General features: G+C 42.6%; 1 protein-coding gene across 2 annotated transcripts; it reads right to left on the minus strand.

The window, feature by feature from the left end:
* Window positions 1-106: 106 nt before the first annotated feature.
* LOC110091637 (uncharacterized) lies at window positions 107-25,075 on the minus strand. Of its 2 annotated transcripts, XM_072989131.2 has the most exons (5): window positions 24,676-25,075; window positions 22,581-22,976; window positions 19,838-20,224; window positions 11,468-11,562; window positions 6,323-9,501 (listed from the first exon to the last, which is right to left on the minus strand). In XM_072989131.2, the coding sequence occupies exons 1-5, from the start codon at window positions 24,707-24,709 to the stop codon at window positions 9,436-9,438; spliced, it is 978 nt and encodes a 325-aa protein (XP_072845232.2). In that variant the 5' UTR covers window positions 24,710-25,075; the 3' UTR covers window positions 6,323-9,435. The 2 variants fall into 2 exon arrangements, with proteins under 2 accessions (XP_078244837.1, XP_072845232.2); XM_078388711.1 differs by lacking the exons at window positions 6,323-9,501; window positions 11,468-11,562 and adding an exon at window positions 107-946.
* Between the last annotated feature and the right edge of the window lie 566 nt (window positions 25,076-25,641).

Consider the following 25,641-nt stretch of genomic DNA (forward strand, 5'->3'; position numbering starts at 1 on the left):
AAGCAGAAAATGACAGTAGTTGATACTCATAAAGATGAGGCTGAATGCCTGTGGGAGGATAGCAAAGGCAGGGGTCAGTCTGGCTTCCCGTGGAAGGGATGTTCCAAAGTTTGGAAGCAGTGACAGGGATGGGCCGCTCCCATGTCCCCACTAGTCCCAGTGGTGGAATTGAAAGAAAGACCTCCTTTGACCATCTGAATACCCAGGCAGAATCATAAAGCGAGATGCAGTCTTTGAGGTAGTTTAGACCCAAGCTACTCTAGGCTTTATAGATTAAAAGCAGCATTTTTAATTGTGCCTGGAAATGGGTCAGCGCAGTCAGTGGAGCTGCTGTAATGGGGGGGGGGGGAGGTTGCGTGATTCTTATAACCAGCCCCAGTTAACAATCTGGCTGTAGCATGCTGAATCTGTTTTGAACACTTTTCATAGGCATCTCCATATATAGCACATTACAGTAATCCTTAGGATGAAACTAAGGCATTGTGTCCCTGTGGCTAGATCAGATTTTTCCAAGAATGGGCACAGCTCGAACACTAGTTTAAACTGTGCAAAGGTACTCCTGGGCCATGCTGAAACCTGGGCATCCAGGCACAGGGATGAATCCAAGGGCAACTTGCTGCAAAGCTGCACACCTGTTTTTTTTCCTGAAAAGCTGCACACCTGTGTTTTTAAGGTGAGAGTAACCCCATCCAGCACAGGCGGAATCCCTATTCTCTGATCTGCCTTTTGATTTTTCATTGATTTGCTTTATACTCAAATCAACATCTACATCCAAACATAGTAACATTTTTTAAAATGGAGTGTATACTAAAAGCCCAGTACGTTTTTTCTTGTTCAGGAGATGCTGCAGCTGGTAATGATCTTCTCGATGGTCTTGCCCTGTGGCTTTCTTGGCCAGCCATGTTCAGCAGCTCTTATTCTAGCTCAATCACAAAAGGGCACTGCGCTAAAAAAAAGAGGAACTGTTGATTCCTCTAGACTGGAAAAAGATTTAACCACACACACACACACACACACACACACACACACACACACACACACACACACACACACACACACACACACACACACACACAGAGAGAGAGAGAGAGAGAGGGAGAGGGAGAGGGAGAGGGAGAGGGAGAGGGAGAGAGGGAGGGAGGGCTAATCTAATGCAACCATTTCATATCCAGTGCAACTCACTGAACCTCACCAGTGATATAATAATGCCTTTTTGTAGGGAAGAGGCTCATCAGAACCAGTGCAGTCATGGTAAATTTGGAATTGCAGATGCTCATCATCATGACAGTCCTGATAGCCAACCAGCCCCCCCCCCATAAAGGAACTCCAGAAATGGAGGCAGGTGGATGGATCCACACCAACAAATAAGATCTTTAGTAAAGTTAATGGCTGGAATCCTACCGCTATTTGTGTAAGGTTCTTAACTTTCTTTGACTAGTTTTGTTTAGTTGATAAGGTCCTGGAGTTCAATTTTGTCCCTGAGCCCAGGATCCGGCATGCGACAGAGACGAACCCAGCCCCTCATCAGTTAGCTGCAATTAGTTGCAGCAAGTAACACAAAACGTATATGATCAGGAATATAACCACCACCACCACCTTAGAATTGCAAAGCTCAAAGGGACTCTGTATATCATCATGTCCAGCTCCATATCAAGGAGGCACAGTCGGGAATCAAACTCCCAACCTCCAGTTCCACAGCCAGATACCTAAACCACCGAGCTATCTACTCGCAATTGGCTCTTAATTATTCTTATATCTTATTCTGGGATTGCCTACAGTATTTCCCTTCCAGTTACTCTTGGGATGGAAGCTAGGCTTAAAGAAAAAAAGGGGAAGTCATAGGTGTGGGTGTGGATGAGGCCACAGTTGCTGCTATGCAGAAAGAGTTCCAGGGTTTGACCCTGTCAGCCTTCTTTCATTTAGACTACTGATCACAACAGTCCCATAGAAAGCCTAAAAGTCCCCAAAGAAAACTTAAAACCTCGATATTTGGCAGAATGCCTACTCCCACCAAGATCTACCTGGATCACCCGCATGAGCCAGGAGGTGAGGCTGATGAGCCTGACGACGAGAGAGGCCCGGAAGGAAAAGACACAAAACCGGGCCTTCTTGGTGGTGGCTCCTCGCCTCTGCAACAACCTGCCTCCTGAGATCCGTGCGGCCCCCACTTTGGGCACTTTGGCTAAACATTCAGGCCTTCCCTCCAGTTAATATCTAACTTTTCTGTTTATTCTCTCTTTATGTATTTTATTCTATTGCTGTATTGTGTTTATTACAATATGATTTATGTAATTTTTTGTATTATTTCACTGTTTTTACTATATTGGAAGCTGCCTAGAGTGGTCTTTTAGACCAGATAGGCGGGGTATAAATCAAATCAATCAAATCAAATCAAATCAAATCAAATCAAATCAAATCAAATCAAATCAAATCAAATCAATCAAATCAATCAATCAATCAATCAATCAATCAATCAATCAATCAATCAATTAATCAATAAAATTGCCAGTTGCGTTGCCTCATATCAATCCAGTCATAGTTGACATCTCCATTTGTAAATCCAGGCAGTCTCAACTGCCCACTGAAGACCAAGCCACCTTAATTTACCTTGCCTAATGATAACAATGTCAACCTTATGTCACTTCAGACTTATGGTGACCATGAATGAAAGACCTCCAAAATGTCCCATCCTCAGCAGCCCTGCTCAGCTCTTGTAAACTCAATCCTACAGCTTCCTTTAGGGAATCAATCCATCTCCTATTTGGTCTTCTTCTTTTCCTGCTGCTTTCAACTTTTCGTAGCATTAATGTCTTTTCCAATAGAAAGAGAAGCTGGGAATGGTTGTCCAGTAACATCTGGGGGGCACACCTTCACCATCCCTGCCTTCAAGACTAGAGGTGGAACTGAACCTACGGCCCAACCTAAAATTGAGAATCAACAGAACAAATGCTGTTGGTACAACACATTTGCCCTCATTTGCAACCACCTGAAACTTCTCCTAACACCTAGAAGTTTCTGCACCTAGAAGTATGGGTTATAACCTGGACTGATGAAGGAAGCAGAATGGTTGAAGCTGCCTCTTCCCTATCCATTTTCACCACTCCATCCGTGCCCCCTCTAGGTTGGCCAGCTCTCAGAGCACTGGCTGAGGTTTGATAGAACATGCTGCGCTTCTTTAGGTTTCTAGACAAGGAGACGCATTTAAGAGCGAACATCCCGGGAAGACAAGATGGTTTGATTATGGTTTGAATGGTAGTTTTAAAGCCTACACAGCAAACCCAGCCTTTCCCAACTGGCTGAAGCTAAAGGTGTTTATTTGTGCATTGCTTCATTCAGAGCGATGGGCTTAAGTGTATTCTCCTGTTTACATGTCTCTTGAGTCCCTTGCCCTTCCTCTTGGCTTTTTTATTTGCTCTTTTGTATTTATTAGAGAAAAGCAGATAGCAATGGTACGAAGCCTGGGAGAAGCGACCCCTTCCCAGTTCCTGACCACTCCATCTCTATGACATCCTTGGGATCACTCCTTGCTCAAACAGAAACAAGAAAATATATGGCATTTTAAAGATTTTTAAAAAATGATTACACTATGAGTTTCCATGGTCGGAAGAATATATTTTGGTTCATGTTTATTCACCTAGTAATAAACAGGGATATTTTTATGATATGGTTTTTAAAGAAATGCAAAAGGTAAAGAAAGGTTATGTTATTATGGCAGGATATTTTAATATGGTTATGAATAAAATAAAAGACAAAATCTTTTATGATTGGAATGAGATTCATCATAGAAATACAATATTGAGCAAGAAGGTAAGAAATAATCAATTGAAGGATATTTGGAGAGAAATGAAAGGTGATGAAAGAAGATATACTTATTTTTCAGTTGTACATAATAGTTACTCTAGAAAAAAAATTATATTTACATTTATATTTATATTTACATTTAGATTTAGATTTATTTTCTAAGGTAGTTAATACTGAAATTAACTCCATTAAAATGACAGTAGGAAAAAAGGATGCAATTAAGATCAACTTATTAGCTGATGATTCATTATTGACTATTAAAAATCCAGTAGAAAGTATGGGCAATATTAAAAATCATTTAGAAAAAATTGGGGAATTAACAGGATTAACTATTAATTGGCAAAAACACAAATAATGATGTTTAATCATAATAAACATGAACAAGAAGTTTTTTTATAAATATAGTTTTAAAATGTGTAATTTCATTCATTCATTCATTCATTCATTCATTCATTCATTCATTCATTCATTCAACTTATATTCCGCCCACTCTACCCAAAGGTCTATGGGCAGCTTACAACAATTAAAATACCATTAAAATAAAATACAACAAATATTAAATATTTAGGTATAAATATAGATAAAATGACTCAAAAATTAAAGGAGAAAAATTTTAATAAACTAAAAAGTGATATTAAAGATAATTTGCAAGAGTATTCTAAACTGAATCTATCATGGTTTGGGAAAATCGCTATGATTAAAATGAAAATATTACCTAAAATTACCTTTTTATTTAGGATACTCCCAATACAATTAGAAGAAGAAGATTTCAAGTATTGGCAGGGATTAGTAAATGGATTTTGTAATCAAGGTAAAAAAAATCTAGAATAAATAAAAGATACTGGTATAAGGCTCAAAAAAAGGAGGAGATTTAGGTATACCTAGAGTAAAAAATTATTATATAGCGAATCAGTTAAGATTTATTGGAGATATTATATACTACAATGAAAAATTAATTTGGTGGGATACGGAATCCTCAGAAATAAATGGGAATGTAGAAAAATACTTGTTTAATGTTGTAAAAAGAAATATAATAAACCAGATGAATAACCCCTTTTTAAGAAATATGTTAAATATATGGAATAAATATATAGAGAAGTTATGTCTTTTGACTTCACCATTAAAACTGGTGACTGAAATAGAATTTTTTCCTACAAATTTAAAAGGTTTAGTAGATTTGTTTAAGGACAAAAATGTTACAAGATTGAAGGACTGGATGAGTCAAATGAGATCGAAAGATCAGATTATGGTTAAACTTCAAACTAATAAACTAGCATGGTATAATTATATTCAGCTAGACAGCTGGACAAATGAATGGTTGAAAACCAATGGTAAATGTAGAGAATGTACTAAGTACGACCAATTTCTATCCTCACATGAAGATTTGCAGAAAGATGTTTTAATGAAGGGAGTAGCAGGTACAATATATAATTTAATCTTCGAACTAGAGGAAAAAGAGATAGGAACAGAAGGTTTGGTGAAGTATGGGACATTGCATTAAATGATAAATTAACTACTGAACTCAAGAGGAAAAGAGGGGAAATAAGTTCAAATATTTTTTGTGCTATTTGGGGTAGTTTGTTGAATTTATATTAGTGAAAGGAAAGGGGAAATCCTCTAAACAAGAATTTATACAATTTTGGAAAGGAAGCTTGTACTAAATGTATTGTTCAAAGGGGTCCCGTGGGTATGGAATTAATGGTAGAATTTGGTGTATAGTAAGCACTTATTTGTATTTTTGGGGTTTTTTGTTTCTAAAAAAATAAAAAAATATTTCCTGCTTTGAACTGTAAAAAAATGAGAATTGCATTTTTAAAAACCCTGCTTTTAACAATACAGTGGTGCCTCGCTTAACGAGCCCTTTGGTTAATGATGAATCCGCATAGTGATGCGGATTTTGCGATCGCAAAAGCGATCGCATTGCAATGTTTTGAATGGGAAAACATCACATTACGATGATCGGTAAGCTTTTCGCTTACTGATCTTCGCATTGCAATGTTTTCAGAACAGCTGATCGGCGGTTCCAAAATGGCCGCCTGGTGAAGAAAATGGCCGCCCACAGTGTTTTTGTGTGATTATCTCGCTTACCGAGGTGGCAAAAATGGCGGCCATATGGAGGATCTTCACATAATGGTGAGTTTTTCCCCCATAGGAACGCATTAAACAGGGTTTAATGCGTTCCTATGGGGTTTTCCGTTCCTTATAGCGATGTTTCCAGATAGCGACGATTTATCCGGAACGGATTATCATTGCTATGCGGGGCACCACTGTACATTGCAAGTCTTTTAAAACCCACTTCCTCTTGTTGATGCTGTTCAAAAGGGAAAAGAAAAATGAAAGCTTAGAAATGAGTGGGAGAGATAAGGACAAATGGATGAGTGACTAAAGGAGGGAAGGGAAAGGGGGAGGATGAGAGAAGGCTCCTACCACTTTATCGATATATCATCTTTGGTAATAAAAAAAAAGGAGACAGGGCTGATTGAACAAAGGAACTGGAGAGAAAATGAGTCAATACAAAATCAAAGAGCAGTGTAACCTGATATAATTGGTCAAATAGAAAGAAAGAAATCAATACAGTTAAAAACAAAGTAAACACTCCCACCAATATGTATACTGCATTTCCCCAAAAATAAGACAGGGTCTTATATTAATTTTTGTTCCAAACATGCATTAAGGGCTTATTTTCAGGGGTTGTTTTATTTATTTTGTCATGCACAACAATCTCGTCGTTGTTGTTTAATCGTGTCCAACTCTTTGTGACCCCATGGACCAGAGCACACCAGGCCCTCCTATCTTCCACTGCCTCCTGGAGTTGTGTCAAATTCATGTTGGTTGCTTCAATGACACTGTCCAACCATCTCATCCTCTGTCGTCCCCTTCTCCTCTTGCCCTCACACTTTCCCAACATCAGGGTCTTTTCCAAGGAATCTTCTCTTCTCATGAGATGGCCAAAGTACTTCAGGATCTGTCCTTCCAGTGAGCACAACCATCTATATTTATTCAAATATAGTCATGTCATCTTCTTCTGGTTGCTGCACAATGGTGGAGGGTGAGGTTACACTTAAATGTGGCTTATTTGGGGGGGTAGGGCTTATATTACAAGCATCCTGAAAAATCATACTAGGGCTGATTTCCAGATTAGGTCTTATTTTTAGGGAAACAGGGTATATTACATGACTTCAGGAAAAAATGTATCAGTACAACAGACGGATTAAATGAACTGCAGTTCTTTTCTCATGTGTGATCAAGCCCTAAGCTTCATTGGAAGAATAGGGATGCAGACCGTTTGATGATTCTTTGACTCTGATCACATGAGGAAAATGTTTTCTAGTTGTTCCGATACTTTCCATACCTCTGTTCTATTGAATCATGGTCATGTGGTCATCCTGAGATGAACATCCCAAGAACTTTTAGTGGTACAGTCATGCCTCGCTTTACAATTGTCCCGCATTACGATGACTTTTTTCTGATCGCTTTTGCAATCACAAAACGATGGTCTGAATAGGGGTTTTTTGCTTGGCGATTCTTCGCAAAACGACAGCTGAATGGCTGTTTCAAAATGGCTGCCGTAAATAAAATGGCTCCCCGCTGTTTTCTGGGACGGATTCCTTGCTGCACAGGCTCCGAAAATGGCTGCCCTATGGAGGATCTTCGCTGGACAGTGAGTTTCCAGCCCATTGGAACACATTGAAGGGGTTTCAATGCGTTTCAATGGGCTTTTTATTTTCGCATTACGATGTTTTCGTTCTACAGCAATTTAACTGGAATGAATTAATGTCGTAATGCGAGGCACCACTGTACTGATTCATTTCCTCTTATTTGAATCGTTAAGGCCATTATGGATCACAGTAGAATTTGTCACTATTCTGAATATCCCATCAGCTTGAGTGGACCAGCCAAAGTGTGTAACAACGGCTGCCAATTTTGATATTGCTTCTGAATTGCTCTGAATCTCTATTTGGGAAGCATTCCTTGGTTTCATCAGTGAGAGAAGGGTGTACTTTTTAAATGTACGTACTTTTGATGGGGTCATTTTTGAGCTATACAGCTGTATTTCCTCTCAGGGCCATGGCTTATCTTTTGACCTTTAAGGCATTTCTTCTCTGCCACTGTTTTAACCTATACTTGTCCTTGACAAATTTTCCAGTTATAAACAGCCTGTGGTATGCACGTTGGAGGGGTGTTTTTTAAACCTTGCTTGTCTGGTAACAGGATGTGGTCTAGAAACTCAGAGGTCCGGGGCCTTCTGCACAATGTCACCGTGCTGGGCACTTAGCACCACAATGGAAAGGATTACATTCGTTCCGAGAAACAGGGCATTCATAACCAGAAAGTAAGGAGAGAACAGTGAAGCTTTACTAAATTTGCTTCCATACTTTCCCTCTTTTAAAAGCAACATGCATTATAAGGCCTGAAACAATAGGAGAACATCAAACTTATATGGTGAACATGTGTTTTGCAACTCTATGCATGAAGGAGGAGATTCCTACATGATGGTATCACTATCCTCAGTGTTATCTTACAATCATAGAATTGAAGAGCTGGAAAGGACCCCTAAGGGTCATTGAATCCAAGATTGTGACCAGTCGTAAGACAGAAAGTGTTGGAACCATTTGGAGATTGGGTTTATTACCCTCACCAACCTTAAGAACCCAGAGTGAAATGGAAAAACCAACCAACCTTCCGAGGTTTATTTATGGTTTCACAATGAAGTGAAACCATAAATAAACCTCGGAAGGAACAGAACTAGTTAAATATTGAACTTGAACCTGCAAGAATGTTGGAAATAAAAGATTTACCATCGTTACAAGAAGACATATCCTGGGAGATATGAATGTGAAGCTCAGCACCATAGGTGCCAGGGTGGTCCATCCCTGCCCCACCTGAACCATTGGGCTCCTCATCCTGTGAGCATCTGTCAGTGGCAACATCACACCAATCATGGACATAGTCCTGCCAGCACTTCCCGACCGCTCCGGCAAGGAAGCGGGAAGATGAGCCTCCTGGCTCGGTGGCTGAGGAGAGAGTTGGGGAAGGACCAGCAGGACTGCATCTGCAATTGATACAATGTTGCCACTGAGAATGCCATATGCTCCAAGGAGCCCAGCGAGTGGACTGGGCTGTTTTGGGGGACAGGTATGGATCACTCTGACACCTGCGGTTCTGAGCTTTGTATCCCCTAGGATAAAAATATGAACCTCCTATGTCCAGTCTCAACAGATGATATTATGGTGTTAGCTCAAATAGCACATAGACTAGGACCCTTTTGGTGTTCACATAAGATTTGCATAACTTGACGTGGCTAATAGTGGCTAATTAACTAGGTGCCAAGTACATCTCAGTCCTGTGTCCAGTCAGGCATCTGATTAACAACCCATTGTTGGGTTAATGTTTGATGATTTGTGCGTTGGTCAATGAAGAAAGTCAATGAAGACACTGTAGATGTCCATAAAATTCCAGATCAAGTTTGATGTCAGGCTAGTAGCAGACACTTACACGGCAGTACAGCAAAAGGGTTGGATGAGAAGATGCCAGCACTCCAAAAGCATCATGGAGATGTCCTCCCTTCAGCTATTGATCCTGTTGTCTCAGGAAGATGGGGAAGGTGAACCATCAATGACGTACGAGTTTAAATCACAAGTTAATCTCATCCATAATCTTGCTTCTTTGGGTAATGAGGTTGCTTGAAGTGTAAACATGCTAGGACACAAACAAAGAGGCTTCTGTCATGTTCGGTCCACCAGCTGTGGATTTTTCAACCCATTCCCATTAACAACGAATGTTTACTTTGCATCTGTCAGACGTGTTTTTCTAATACACATGGCTGACACAGAGCGCATTACACATTAGAAATGGAACAGCTAATCAAAAGGTCTGAGAACTTTTCACTCCATGTGTCCTGACCAGAATGTGGACTTTTGGATGAGGGAGGGAGACTTAAAAAATATAAATAAATCTTAGAATTCTTCCGCGAACATGGTGTGAACAACTCTAAGATCCCAGCTCTTGTCCAGGTTGCATTACAGGACGTGGTCATTGTGTATGTGTTTATGGAAGCATTCAAATCTCACACTGGCCACTTCAGATTTCAGTTTTTCCTGCCCACAGGGAAATTTGATCAAGCCTCCTCATGAGTATTTTCAGCATGTGATGAGATGCTGCTGGATTGCACTGGCTAGCCCCCACCTCCAATCCATGCAAATCCCAACCACACCGAACACAGCTGCCTATTTTGATTACATTAGGAAGGAGACCTGTTACAAAGGAGGCACAGATGTGCCCACATGGGTCTCTTCCATGCACATGTCCCCTCATAGGAAGGCAATCTCTGTGTCTGTATGCCTCTTTGCATGTAGAATCCCTTTACATAGTCAACAAATCTGTGGCCTATTGGGACGATGGGTGCCAAAGGTGAATCTGTACTATCACATGTTGAAAGAATGCATGGAGGGCGCGACCACACTGGCAGCAAATGTGGCCAATACTATAGGTTTGGGGGCAGGGTGATTCTATTGATTACATGATTCAAAGGGAAATGTGAATCAGCCTAGAAGCCCCCCCCCAATCCATAGTATTTCCTTCCTCTGTTGGGCTTCTTTTTTTAAAAAAATGTTTGGTTTGCATTGATTCAGGCAGTCTGATCACTTGAAATGATGCAGAAAACTGATACAGTGGCTGGCCACGGGAGGGAGAGCAAAGATCCAAACCAGGAGATTTCCAGGATGTCGGGATCTTGGCAAACAATACCATTTGTATTATTTTGACCTGTCTGCCGGCCAAAATTTGACCTGTCTGCAGGTCTACCTATGGTTGTGTTTGAAAGCTGGCAAGCTGAAGAATTCAAACAAGCTGGTAGTGTGCATGTACCATTAGCAAACACATCTATGATCTAATAAGGCAACTAGACGGGGGAGGGGAAGAGAGAGAAAGAGGGGAAATTGGCATGTTGTCCTTGTTAACAACTTATTTCAACTTACTTGAATATCTCTTCTGAAGGTATGTCACCTGCTGGGCCACAAGAGGGCTACATTAACAAGCTGCAAACAAGGCTTTCCTTCTCTTTCCCTGTGTGGCCAATTAATTTGAACTGATCTGGGCAATACAGTGGTGCCTCGCTTAACGAGCGGACTGTTTAACGACGAATCCGCATAGCGATCTCTTTTTTGAGATCTCTAACGTGATCGCATTGCGTCATTTTAATGGTCAAAACATCGCATTGCGATGATCGGTAAGCATTTCGCTTACCGATCTTCACATTGCGATGTTTTTTTCAGCAGCTGATTGGCGGTTCCAAAATGGCCACCGCACACTCAAAATGGCCACCGCAACCATTTTCGCGCCCTGCCCTCGCTTACCGAGGGCGCGAAAATGGCAGCACTATGGAGGAACTTCGCTGAACGGTGAGTTTAGGAGCCATAGGAACGCATTAAATGTTTTTCCGTTCCGTATAGCGATGTTTCCTCATAGCGATGATTAATCCGGAACGGATTAATGTTGCTATGCGGGGCACCACTGTACCAGATTTCCACCACTGACTGATGGCTCTTATATGTTAAAATCTCTGCAATGCTCTCCATAGATAAAGGAATCAGGTGCCATGCCCTTTGTGCATGGGAGAGCAGAATATGTTTCATTTATGGTGATACACCATAAATGCAACACTTACCTCCATGACCAGCAGCCCAAGAAAGCACAGAGTCAAGCAAGCCAAGACCATTCGGATTGTGTTCTCGGTGTTGAGTTTCCACAAAGCTTCTGCACCTAGAAGTGGGGAATACAAACAGGACTGAGGAAGATAGTGAGATAGTTCAAGCCTCCTCTTTCCTACCCATTCCTCCACTCTTGGCTTTTTATTGGTCCTTTTGTGCTATTTAGAGTACTACTAATAGAGTACTACTATCATGATTCATGATTCATGTGGTACAAGATCTAACAGGACTGGCAAAAGGCCTTGAAAAAACTACCCACTCCTGTCTGCCCCACATCTGTGGCATCATCGGGACCCACTCTTAGGGCATCAACAAGGGAAGGGAACACCAGATAGGTTGCTGTTGTTTTTTCAGTGCTGGATTTACCATGGACCTGTGACAAACCCAGACCTACTGGGATCTGCCACACTTAACTAAGCTGCCACCAACCATTCCCTGTAAGAAGTCACACAGACCAGGGATGGATTTTTAAACAAATAAAGAATAAGGTTTATTTAAATACAACACACAGGGAAAATAAAATAATCAGGTGAATAAGATAAAGTAACGTGGCTTATTCTCAGTCATACAGGCATACAGTTTGGTTCACACAGAACCCTTAACTTGAAGCACAGACCCTGAACCTATCAGTTCTGGCTAACCAACAGACACCTGAACCTATCAGGTTGGTACTCTGACACACAGTAGTACCCTGTCTGACACACAGACTCCCACAACAGCTTCTTCTTCCCAGCTGCTGCTTCGTCACATCCCAGCGTCTCCCTTTCACCACCCAGGCTTCACATATATATACAGTACAGCCCCTCCTCCTGATGTCCCGCCTTCCACTCTCCATAGGATGGAACTTTCCCTCCAAACCCATGACAGACAGGTAACATCAGTGCTGTATGTAACACCTCCCCTCTTTATAAGTTGTTTTGTAGGGGGAAAGCTAAGGTGCTTTTTCCCAAAAAAACAACCTGGATAAAACACACAACAACAGTTATACATACCATATCATACTTACTTATACTTACATTCTAAGTTAACCATAGCAATTAGGCATTTAAACATTTACCATATACATTACATCAATTTACCTTTATTCATACAAACCAAGTTCAAAAAACAGGTACATTTAACCTTTTGTCACCAATATATATACATAGTCCATGTTTCTTTCGCCGTCTTCATTCTTCAGGTCTTCTTGACAAGGCGTCAGCAACACAGTTCACTGACCCTTTGACCACCTTCACTTCAAAGTCATAGTCCTGTAGGTTTAAAGCCCACCTCATAAGTTTGCTATTGTGGGTTTTCATTGTCTTTAACCATTGCAGTGGTGAATGGTCAGTGCACAGAACAAAATGTCTTCCCCAGATGTAAGGCTTGGCCTTCTGGATCGCGTAGACTATGGCCAAACACTCCTTCTCCACGGTTGCCAAATGTCTCTCACCTTTTTGAAGTTTCCTACTCAGGTAGGACACTGGATGCTGGTCACCATTCTCATCCTCCTGGCACAGAACTGCTCCTACCCCGCTGTTAGACGCATCGGTGTAGATGATGAACTCCCTGTCGAAGTCTGGAGCCCGCAGCACTGGATAGTTGATGAGCGCCTGCTTCAACCTCTGGAACGCCTCCTCACAGTCGCTGGTCCATGGGATGCGGTCATCAGCCTTCTTCCTCGTCAGATCGGTCAGCGGAGCCGCAATCTCGCTAAACCTCGGGATGAACTTTCTGTAGTAGCCCACCAACCCAAGAAATGATTTGACCTTTTTCTTGGTGTTGGGTCTAGGCCAATCACGAACTGCTTCTATTTTGGCCTCCAGGGGTTTTATCACTCCTCCCCCTACCATGTGACCTAAGTATTTTCTTTCTGGGATACCCAGCTGCAGTTTGCTCTCTCTGCAAGGCCTAGGCCAAAGCACTTCCTCCCCTGGGTTTAAGTGCCTCTCCCTGCCTTCCTGGTCATCCCAAGCTTTCTTTCTGACCTTCTGAGCTTGCAGGTTTTCTGCTGCCAGCTCTAGATTTCTCTTTAGGTCATTCATCAAGGTGTCTATGTATGTCACAACGTCTTGTGGGTCATCCTGGGTGATCTGCTCCCAATTTTGTTTGATCAAATCAAGGGGCCCTTTCACCCTTCTCCCAAATAAAAGTTCAAATGGACTAAACCCGGTACTGGCTTGTGGCACTGATCAATAAGCAAACAAAAGGGATTGCAGCTTCTGGTCCCAATTGTTTGGATTCTCTGCCAAGTAAGCCCTAATCATGCGCATTAGAGTCCCATTGAACTTCTCAGTTAACCCATTACTTTCAGGATGATAGGCAGTAGTTTCCTTGTGCTTAATTCCATAGATTTGCCATAAGCGTTTCATGAGCTTTGATGTGAACGATGCGCCCAAATCTGTGATTATTTCTGAGGCAAATCCCATCCTGGACATATACCCCACCAAGGCATCTGCCACTGTGTTAGTTTCAATATTAGTCAAGGGTATGGCTTCAGGGTACCTCGTGGCATGGTCCACAATGGTGAGAATGAACCTGTTCCCCCTCTTTGTGGCCTTGGGCAAAGGTCCCACAATATCCACCCCTATGCATTTGAACGGAGTGTCAATCACAGGCAAAGGGCACAACTTTGCTTTGGTCCTGTCGCGGCTATTCCCCTGCCTTTGACACACATCACATTGTTTACAGAACTCCCTGATCTGCTTCCCTATGTCAGGCCAGTAAAAATTCTGTGTGATTCTCTGCTGTGTTTTGTTCACCCCTAAGTGTGCAGCAAACATGTCAGAGTGCCCCCTTTGTAAGATCATGGGGCGATACTTTTCAGGTACCACCAGCTGACTTCTGATCCCATCTCCCCCTTTTGAGATATTCCTCAGGGTCTCTCTATATAAAATCCCCTTTTTCTCCAGAAATCTCACTGGGGTTTCAGGTGTTAGCTGGGCGTCAGTCACCTGTTCAAAACACTTTTGGAGAGTGGCGTCTGCCTTTTGCTCTTGTCCAAATCTGCTGTCTGTGGTCAAGGTTTCCACCACAGCTTCTGAACTCCCCCCACCTGCTTCCGTCTCTGGCTCATCATTACCCCCCTGAACTGTCCCCGTGGTGGCTTGTGAGCGTGTAATCACTAGCACCCTTTTCACATGTTCAGCCAGGTCATTTCCCACGAGCACGGCTGCTGGCAGAGTAGATGAAATCGCTAGCCGCCACACTCCCCTCCAGCCTTGAAAGTTGACAGGTACCTCCGCGACTGGCAGTGAGATTATCTGCCCCTCAATCCCTGCCACCTTCATGCTCTCATTTGGGATTACATACTCCCTAGGAATAATATCTGGATGGCACAGGGTCACCTGAGAACAAGTGTCCCGCAGCCCCCGATACTGACGGTCAAGTATTCCTACGTCCACCCCTGCTGTCTCAAACAACTGAGAATCTGTTCTCACGAGCAAGCATCGCTTGACCTCCACAAGAGGACCACCTTCCTCAGCCTGATCAGCAGATGCAGCCGTTCCAGACTGAGCAGCCATGGCAACAGGCTCCCTCAGTGACAATGAGCCTTGCTCTCTCTGGACACAGAACACAGCTTTTGGCTTGGTTCCACTAGAATCCTGAGGCACAATTCCTTTTAGCTGCTTTAATTTCTCACACTCTGAGATTAGATAGCCCTTTCCCTGACAGAAATAACATTTTCTGGTGTATTTTGATTCTCTCTCATCTTGTTTTGGTTTTCCCTCCAAAATCTGAGGTCTTGGTTTCATGTCTGAGGGCTTCCCTTCACCATGGGCCCCTCCCCCTTGCTGGCTTTTCCCTGGTCCCTGAGAGTACTTGCTGTAGGTTTCTTTGGGTTTACCTACAGATTTCCCCTCACCCAAGGGCTTTCTTATTTGCGAAATAAAATCTGCGATCTCGGCAGCTTCCACCACAGATTTTGGTTTCCTTTCCCTCACCTGGAATTTCAATTCCCCATGCAGGACTGAATAGAACTGTTCCAGCGCTATCAAATCTTTAAGCTGTTGAAAGGTCTCTGTCCCCTCCTGCGATAGCCATTTCTCAAGCAGCCTCACCAATTGGGCCCCCACTTGGGTAAAAGTCTGCTCTGGCTTTTTGGTGATTGACCTAAATCTTTGTCTCAACTGTTCCGCATTTATCCCATGTCTTGCAAACACCAGTTTTTTAAACTCTGCAAAATCTTTCATCAGTTCCTCAGGCATCTCGGCATAGACCTCAGCCAGGCTACCACTGATTAAAGATCGCATGATGGTCATCTTCTCAGTTTCCCTCACTGAGAAGTCCACAAACGCTCTTTCCACTAAGGAAAAGAACACCTCAGGACAATCTCCCTTGTGGTACACAGGGAATTTCTTCAGGTCAGCTTTAGACAATTGGCCTCCCTCAGAATCCCTATTGTTATTATTGTTCTGGTTCATCATTTCCAGTTTTCTTAATTCAAACGCCATCCTTTCTTTTTCCAGAGCAATTTTCTCTCTCTCTCTCTCTAGTTCAAATTGCCGTTGTTTCTCCCTTTCCTCCATTCTTTCTCTCTCTAATCTTTCCTCTCTTTCCCTTTCCTCCATTTCAAATTGCCTCATCCTCAGTTCATGCTGTTGGGCTATGAGCAATTTTCTGAGTTCTGGGTTCTGCTCTCCCGTGCTGTCACCCTGCACTGAGCCAAATTCATCCTCAGAACCTTGGTCAACCTGGGGGTCTTTCACTTCACCCATTTCTGCCATTTGGCTTCGAGTCAAGGGCATAATCCCCCCTCAGAACAAGCTGCTTTAAAAAGTCAAGTCTCAAAATAAAACGACCACTTTTTTTTTTCCTTTTGCCTCAGAACCAGCTTTCTATAGATTGCTGCTGTTCTTCAGCACTAATCTTGCAACAGTTGCGAGCCAGAGTCTACCCCCCTCTGCTGGGCCTCTCAGCAGGCAGGCTAAATCACTGCTACTTTACACAGTTTTGCCTCAGCTTTTTTCCCGCCAAAACAAGTTGCCTCAGAGCACCCTAATCTAGTCTTCCCACTTGGCACGTTCTTCCACTAGCGCACCTCCCAGTGAGGTACACCTAGAAGATTACCTACGCGCCTCAGATTGTCCCTGACTAGACCCCCCTTGCTCTGGGCACACTTGCCAAGGCTTTGCTGGACCGCTGGACAACTGGACCAGTCGTATCCCACACGCTGGACACCAATCAATGTGACAAACCCAGACCTACTGGGATCTGCCACACTTAACTAAGCTGCCACCAACCATTCCCTGTAAGAAGTCACACAGACCAGGGATGGATTTTTAAACAAATAAAGAATAAGGTTTATTTAAATACAACACACAGGGAAAATAAAATAATCAGGTGAATAAGATAAAGTAACGTGGCTTATTCTCAGTCATACAGGCATACAGTTTGGTTCACACAGAACCCTTAACTTGAAGCACAGACCCTGAACCTATCAGTTCTGGCTAACCAACAGACACCTGAACCTATCAGGTTGGTACTCTGACACACAGTAGTACCCTGTCTGACACACAGACTCCCACAACAGCTTCTTCTTCCCAGCTGCTGCTTCGTCACATCCCAGCGTCTCCCTTTCACCACCCAGGCTTCACATATATATACAGTACAGCCCCTCCTCCTGATGTCCCGCCTTCCACTCTCCATAGGATGGAACTTTCCCTCCAAACCCATGACAGACAGGTAACATCAGTGCTGTATGTAACAGGACCATGGTGCAAATGGTGCACCCTCCTTAACAAACCACAATCCATCCATCCCCCTTGGCTCTCTTCTTCCCCAGGAAATCCACCTCCTTACCTAAAGCAACTGAGTATGAACCAGGGAAAACTAAAATGTATAAAGACTTGCCAAGCAAGAAAACTCATGTTTTGAGTGAACCTGAATAACCCCACAGCTATAAATACTCAACTATCCAACAAACTGCAACAGAGCATGGACAGAGTTCCTACTCCAGTCCTCTGAAGATGCCAGCCACAGAGACTGGCGAAACGTCAGGAAGAACAACCTTCAGAACACGGCCAAAGAGCCCAGAAAAACCCACAACAACCATCAGCTGTGAAAGCCTTCGAGAATACAGTGGTGCCCTGCATAACAAACGATTCATTTAATGATGAATCTGCATAGTGATGTGTTTTTTTGCGATCATTTTTGCGATCGCATTGTGATGTTTTAGATGGCAAAACATCGCTTTGCGATGATTGGTAAGCGTTTTGCTTACTGATTTTCACATTGCGATGTTTTAAAAACAGCTGATCGGCGATTCCAAAATGGCCGCTGGGTAAATAAAATGTCCGCCTGCAGTGTTATCGTGCCCTTTCCTCGCTTACCGGGCAGCAAAAATGGTGGATTTTCGCAGAACGGTGAGTTCCCCCCCATAGGAACGCATTAAACATGTTTTAATGCGTTCCTATGGGCTTTTTTGCCCCGCATAGTGACGAATCTGTATAATGACAACTTTTTCGGAACGGATTATCGTCGCTATGCAGGGCACCACTATACATTGTAATAAGCAGTTGTCGTCTTCATCATCATCATCACTTGGTGTTTTTTCTTTTAATTTTAATTCTGTATTTTGGAAGGTTGGGTAGGGATAAGGATAAAAAGAGCTGTCGGTCTTTTAGACCCATTGGTTTTTGCACTCTATGTGCAAGCCAAAGAAATAGTAGCCGCTACTGAAAACACCCCAATAGGGGGTTTTAAGCTCTTCTTTGAATTTTTCAGTTTATAGATGCTGACAAAATCTGTCTACATGAACGTGTGAAAAAGCAATATTTGGCTGGAAACCGGTAATTTGATTGTATGATTTTGTATAAAATATGTGGTTCTTCTTTTTTTGGCCATATGCTATTCAACCATATTTGCATGCATATAATGTTCGTGTTATACAGTTTTTGCAAGCCATGGGACCCACTACACATTATGTTTGTAGAGTGCGCAATAATCTTCCAGTGCTTAGGTCCTCTAAAAGTCTTAATCGGGCCCTGACTTGAAGGAATTCAGTGCTGTTTGTTCCCAAATAAATACAAATAAAGACTGCAAACAGACCTTGCTGGAATACAACTGTGAAGACCACACAAATTTTTGCTTCCCCTCTATGCTACTGCATTCTGCTTCGCTCCCAAAAACTAGCTTCAGAAAGTTTCCAAACCCTCTGGATCAGGTTTGTTTTAAATGGGTTAGTGCATTACACACCATGCCATCATTAGGAGCAACGTTCTTGGATTCTTCCTCTTGAGTTCCATGGTTCAGTACAGTTTGGCTGCATTGCTTTTCTGCAGGCATCCTGGCTTCCCAGCCTTGCCTCCTTTGAGCACTGACTGTGAGCAAACAACAGAAGAAGCAGGGTTGTGAAGCCAGAACACCCGTAGAAAAACTATGTGGCTGAACCCTGGTTCATGCCCATCTCAGGTCATTGCCATCATAATACCATGCCATCAACTCCATTCCAATTTATGGCAAAACTTCCCAGGGTTTATAGATAGAGAATACAGTGGTGCCCCACATAGCAATGATAATCTGTGGAGCCAAAATCGTCGCTATACGGATTCGTCGCTATGCGAAATAAAAAAGCCCATAGGAATGCATTAAAACCCATTTAATGCGTTCCTATGGGCAAATAACTCACCTTTATGCGAACATCCTCCATACGGACGCCATTTTCGTTGCCCGGTAAGCGAGGAATCTGGGCAAAAACACAACGGGCGGCCTTTATTTTTAACCAGGCGGCCATTTTGGAACTGCCGATCAGCTGTTGGGAAAACATCGCTATGCGAAAATCAGTAAGCGAAACAGCTTGCTGATCATCGCAAAGCAATTTTTCCCCATTAGAAACATCGCAATGCGATCGCAAAAACTTAATCGCTATGCGGATTCGTCATTAAACGGGGCGGCCGTTAAGCGAGGCACCACTGTACACACAAGTGGTATACCATTTCCTTCATCTGGGAGCATCCTTGGACTGAGCAGCTTGCCCATGGCTCTGCACCTGAGAGGCACAATGAGGAATCAAACTCCAAGACTCTAAATCTTCAGTCAGATACCTAAACCACTGAGCTATCCAGCCAGAGAGTTCACATCATGGAAGAAAGAAATATTGGATGGTTGGATCCTGTACAGCCACAGCTCAGGAGTTCGATTCTCCACTGGACGTTCTGGGAGAAGAGCCAGCCTGTGGAGATTGGGGAAAGCTGCACAGTACAGCACATTCCCCGCAGAAAGGAATGACTAACCATTTACGAGTACTCCATACCTAGAAAATTTGGGAAAGGATTGCCAGAAATCAGAATTGACAGCATGCATTTATGGTAATAGAGTATACATTGACACATATTTCTATTCCTTACCTCCTGTTACCGTAAGATTTACTGTTGTTTCATGTTCGACACCTGTGGCCAGTATTGTCGCCAGGTATATCCCAGCATCCTTTAGCTCCACCTGTTGAATGATCAGTGTCCCGTTCCTGAAGATGTCTGCTCGCTTCTGATATCCATTGGCCACTTCTTTGTGCCTCAGGCATTCTCTTTCCCACCACTGGTGAGTGACTCCGCTTGTATTGCAACGGTCTATCAGGTAGACGAGGATGGGGACACTCCCACTGGCGATCATCCGTTCCCATTTGATGCTAATGAACGTCCAGGAAGAGCTTGGAGGCTGAAAGGAAAGGGGCAGCAGAGCCGTCTGGTGGACAACAGCCATTACCTGGCTGTCGGCTTTGGAACTGGCCAGAGTTGCTGGAAGAAATTGTGAAAATATATGTAAGTCTTGATACTATATAAATTAATCTGATAACTCGTTTATCCTTCAATGTTTTCCTCAATTCTCCTCTCAAGTTTTCTGAAAATTGCTTTAATTCTGTCATTGGCGAAATCAGTGGGCTTAATAGTTTCTTACATTCCAGATTTGTACCATATTTTTAAGGAAGGGTTCTCTATCTTTTTAGCAATAAACTTCTTTAATCTTCTTTTAAAATTTTAACATGGATCACTCAGCTTTATGAAATTCTTATTTATTTATTTATTTATTTATTTATTTATTTATTTATTTATTTATTTATTTATTTATTTATTTATTTATTTATTTATTTATTTATTTATTTATTTATTTATTTATTTAATATGCCGCCCACACTACCCAAAGGTCTCTGGGTGGCTTACAACATTTAAAATACAATAAAAAGTCAAAACAATTAAAATGCAATTAAAATATAAACTCTAAAAATTCTCATTGGACCCACAGCTGATATTATTTCAATTAAAAGCCTTCTGGAACAGGAAGGTTTCGACCTGGCGCCGAAATGTCATCAGCGTCAGCGCCAGACGAATCTCAGGCGGGAGAGCATTCCATAGTCTGGGGCAGCTGCTGAAAAGGCCCATCGTCTACAAGCCATCCCTCTTACCTCCTTAAGGGATGGCTCTTTCAAAAGGGCCCCCTGGTTAGATCTTAACTGCTGGGTAGGCTCATATGGAAGGAGGTGGTCCTTCAAGTATCCAGGGCCCAAGCCATTAGGGCTTTATATGTCAAAACAAGCACTTTGAATTGTGTCTGGGCAGCAACTGGTAGCCAATGTAACTTAAACAGAATTGTCTTGATATGTTCCCTAGCGGCCCCACCACTCACCAGCCACGCAGCTCGATTCTGAACCCGTTGCAGTTGCCAGACCATCTTCAAGGCAGCCGCACGTAGAGCACATTACAGTAATCTATGCGAGATGTTACCAGTCCGTGTGTCATGAGACTTCGCTCGTCCAGGTAGGGCCGTAGCTGGTATAATTTCCGCAGCTGAAGGAAGGCGCCCCTGGCCACCGAGTCCACCTCGGCTTCCAGAGTTAGACTGGGGTCCAGAAGCACCCCCCAGCTGCGGACCCTGTCCCTTAGGGGGAGTGTAACCCCATTCAGGGCAGGGAAATGGCCCTCCAACCTGTCCGGTGAAGTACCCACTAACAGCACTTCCGTCTTCTCTGGATTGAGTTTCAATTTATTAACCCTCATCCAGTCCATTATCAGGTCCAGACACGAGTTCAGCACAGAAACTGCCTCATCTGGATTGGTGGAAAACGAGAGGTAGAGCTGAGTATTGTCAGCATATTGCTGACTCCTCGGCCTAAACCTCCTGATGACCTCTCCCAGCGGTTTCATGTAGATGCTGAACCGTATGGGGGACAGTATTGAGCCCTGAAGAACCCCATGATATAACCGCCATGGGACAGAGCAACTTCACCCATATTAAATTATAAAGTTGCACTATATATGTTATATACCTCATTTGATTTGCTACAAAATACCATTTTATATTAGAAATGAACTCTACCCAACAACAAGGACTGGTGATCACTGCACACAAAGGACTAGCTGACGACACCCATCAATCACAGTGGCAGATCATCTCCCACTCTTATCACAACAATACACACATAACAAAAAACACCCTGATCACCATAATCACCCAATCTCGTGAAAAAGGACAAAGAGCTCATCCCACAGCTACAAATACTCAACTACTCTACACCTGAACATAGACTCCTGTCCTCTGAAGCCACAGAGTGGCTGAGAGTTCTGATCCCGAGAGAGGCCCAGAAAACAAACACTAGAAATCGGGCCCTCTTGGCAGTAGCTGTGGAATACTCTCCTACCCAAAGATCGCCTGGACCCCTCACTGGGCTCTTTTAAAAAAGCTATTAAAAACATGGCTATTTAGACAGGCTTTTCCTGAACAAATAACAGCCTGATGCAACAGTGCCTCCAAAAATGTAATATTCAACATGTATGCTTTTTATGTTTTTATGCTGTTAAATGTAATCTATTATATTGTATTCCTGTATCCCATGCTGTATTGCACTATGTCTTCAACTTTTCCCCCCACTTTTCCACTTTTTGATTTGTTGATTTTGTTTTATTCCGTTCTTTTATTGTTTTGTCTCGTCATTGTAGAGTCGTCCCAGCGTGGCCTTGGCTGCCAGACGGGTGGTAAATAAATAAATAAATAAATAAATAAATAAATAAATAAATAAATAAATAAATAAATAAATAAATAAATAAATAAATAAATAAATAAATAAATAAATAAATAAATAAATAAATAAATGCTTACCTTCCGTTACCGTAAGATTTACTGTTGTTTCATGTTCGACACCTGTGGCCAGTATTGTCGCCAGGTATATCCCAGCATCCTTTAGCTCCACCTGTTGAATGATCAGTGTCCCGTTCCTGAAGATGTCTGCTCGCTCCTGATATCCACCGGCCACTTCTTTGTCACTCAGGCATTCTCTTTCCCACCACTGGTGAGTGACTCCGCTTGATTTGCAACGGTCTATCAGGCAGACGAGGATGGGGACACTCCCATTGGTGGCCATCCGTTCCCATTTGATGCGAATGAATGCCCAGAAGGAGCTCGGTGGCTGAAAGGAAAGGGGCAGCAGAGCCGTCTGGTGGACAACAGCCATTACCTCGCTGTTGGCTCTAGAGTTGGTGAAAGATGCTGCCATGCCTGAAAGTATTTTTGAAAATCAGTATGATGCCATTGTCCATCTGGAGCGCTTAATATTGGCAATAGAGCAAAGATATATTTAATCTCAGCAATCTCTCTTCATTATGTTCATTTTTTAATTATTCTCATGAAATAATCTTTTGATAAAGTAACATCGACTGGTGTATTCATGGTGGAAAACTCTTCTGTAAGAAGCTGCCACCAATGTCCAATAGGGGCATTTGAGAGTAGAGCATCTTGTGAATGGCCATGGTTACACTATCGAAATAAATCGAGAGCTACTTAACAGTTTTTGAAGTCAGTTTAATGTCATGTAGTAATCATGTGGTTTTTCAGTCAGTGAGTGTGTCTCTTGACACAATTTTTAATGTGGGGATTGGAGACTGGCTGGAAAAAAATGCTTGATCTTTTCCCTTTCTTTTGCAGTGGGGAGGGGGTCTTGCCTGCAACATTGACTCTCCCAGGAGCTCCCGGGAACATGGGGAGTAAGGTGTAGGAAGGAACAGTCTGGTTTCAGGAGGAAACCTGACATAGGGTCATGAGAAGTTGGAGTCAGAGGCCTTGATCCACTTCATGTGTTTGCAAATGGGTGAAGGTAAAGCAAAACCAAAGCATGCTGCTTGTATACCACCCCATAGCACTTAAAGCACTCTCTGAGCAGTTTACAAGTTAATTATGCAGGGTAGACTTTGCCCCTCCCCCCCAAAGAACGGGGTACTCATTTTACCAACCTCAGAAAGATGGAAGGCTGAGTGAACCTTGAGCTAGCTATCTGGGATTGAACCCTGGGTCGTGAGCACAGTTTTGGCTTCAGTACAGCAGTTTAACCACTGCACCACGAGGCTCTACAAGGTAGGAGTGGATAGAATCCCCTCCGAAAACTCCAGAGGATCCCCGTGGAGATCTGATGTGGGAGCCATAGGTTTCCTGTATGTTTGCGAACCTTTTTTTTATTAACGTCTATGCTCCAGTTGTCCTTTTGTAAACAAAGCCAACTATATTTTAAATGATGGAATACTCCAGTAACCTCTTGCTTCAAAGACAGACCCCAAAACTAATCTATAAAATGAGAGTGTACGTTAAATGTATCTACGTATGAAATTAATGCATCTATTCAGTATTCTCAGAAGCCACAAATATGGACGGAGATCAAGTTGATGACTGGTCTGCTTTATGCATCTCCACAGAAAACGAAGAAATTCAATGCCTTTTCGTATTGCTTCTTTTCAGGATACCAAAAAAAAAAAAAACTTCACCAGGACATCTTCAAAATATTGCCGTTATGTGCTGAATTACTATGAATTACTCTGAATTACTATGGCTATATGAATGAATGATGTCTAAAATGCCCTATCATTAACAGTTCTGCACAACTCTTGTGAAAAACATAAGGCTAAGGCTTCCTTTAATGAGTCCATCAGCTAGAGCCAGGATTCTGCAGTGGATAGAGTGATGGACTAGGACTTGGAAGACCTGAATTTAAATCCCCACTTGGCTGTGGAAACTCATCCGGTTGGTGGCACTGATAGAACCACTTCTTAAATGTCTCACATACTTTGAAAGACCTGCTCATTATAAGTCCGATGCAAATTGATGGCATGTCACAAACATTAATAGCATAACCAACAGGTTCGTCCAACCAACCCCATTCCCAAATAAGCAGTTTACAGAATGTCATCTTATTTTTGCTTTTGCTTACCTGTGAGAACCCATAAAAGAATGACGCCAATCATTTTGCCAGAGGGTCAGGCGATTTTGTATCAGAACTGTTCCAATCTCAGTCTCTCTGAAATCCAAAATCCTTCCCTCTTCTACTTCCTCTTTTTCTTCTTCTTCTTCTTCAAAAAAGATGGAAGGTCCCTTAATGGGATACAAAATTTGACATTTGTTTCCTCTTGGCCATTATAAACTTTGTGTGCACCATCAAATGCCACCTCTAAAAATGAGAGAAGGAGGTGACTCGTGTGAAATGTCCTCACTCGATGTGATACTTCTGATCGACAAAGGATGTGGTCTAGAAACTCAGAGGTCTGGGGCCTTCTACACAAAATGACTGGGCTGGACAGTTAGCAACAGAATCGAAAGTGTTACATAAGTTCAGAGAGCTGTGACATTCATAACTAGAAAGTGATGGGGAACAGAGCAGTTTTGCTAAATTATAGTTGGTAAGGAAGTAAAAGCATGAATATTTCCATGCTTCCCCCTTAAAAAATTTTTTTTTTGCAAGGTCTAAAACCATCCTGGCACATTGTACGCATTTAGTGAAATGAGTGTGATGCACTTGCAAAAGAAGATTCCTATATGATGGTATAGCTATCCTCAGTATCATCTTAGAACCATGGATTTGTGGAGCTGGAAAGGACCCCCAAGGGCATTGAATCCAGACCCCTGCCAGTGTTGGGCATCCACCTGATAGGTAGCCATCCGGCCTCTGCTTAAAATTCTCCATTGAAGGAAAGTCTCTCAAACCACCTGAGGGAGGAGATTGCATTGTTTAAATGGCTTTCACTGTTGGGACGTTCTTCCTAATGTTTGGTCAAAGTCTCCTTTCTTGTAACATGAACCCATTACTGCTGATCCTACCCTCTAGAGCTGCCAAAAATGAGCCTGCTCCACCTTTCACAGAGCAGCCCTTCAAATATTTGAAGATGTTTATTATATCTCT

Source organism: Pogona vitticeps, chromosome 2 (assembly GCF_051106095.1).
Source record: "Pogona vitticeps strain Pit_001003342236 chromosome 2, PviZW2.1, whole genome shotgun sequence".
Classification (NCBI taxonomy): domain Eukaryota; kingdom Metazoa; phylum Chordata; class Lepidosauria; order Squamata; family Agamidae; genus Pogona; species Pogona vitticeps.

What these genes read in the sequence shown, in the direction of transcription:
- LOC110091637 (XM_072989131.2), bottom strand. Translation starts at nt 24,709, where the DNA reads ATGATTGGCGTCATTCTTTTATGGGTTCTCACAG. An exon ending in TCTTTTATGGGTTCTCACAG is followed by an intron (nt 22,977 to 24,675) that starts GTAAGCAAAAGC and finishes AAATACTTTCAG; the next exon opens with GCATGGCAGCATCTTTCACC. An exon ending in TTGGGCTGCTGGTCATGGAG is followed by an intron (nt 9,502 to 11,467) that starts GTAAGTGTTGCA and finishes TTTGTGTCCTAG; the next exon opens with CATGTTTACACTTCAAGCAA.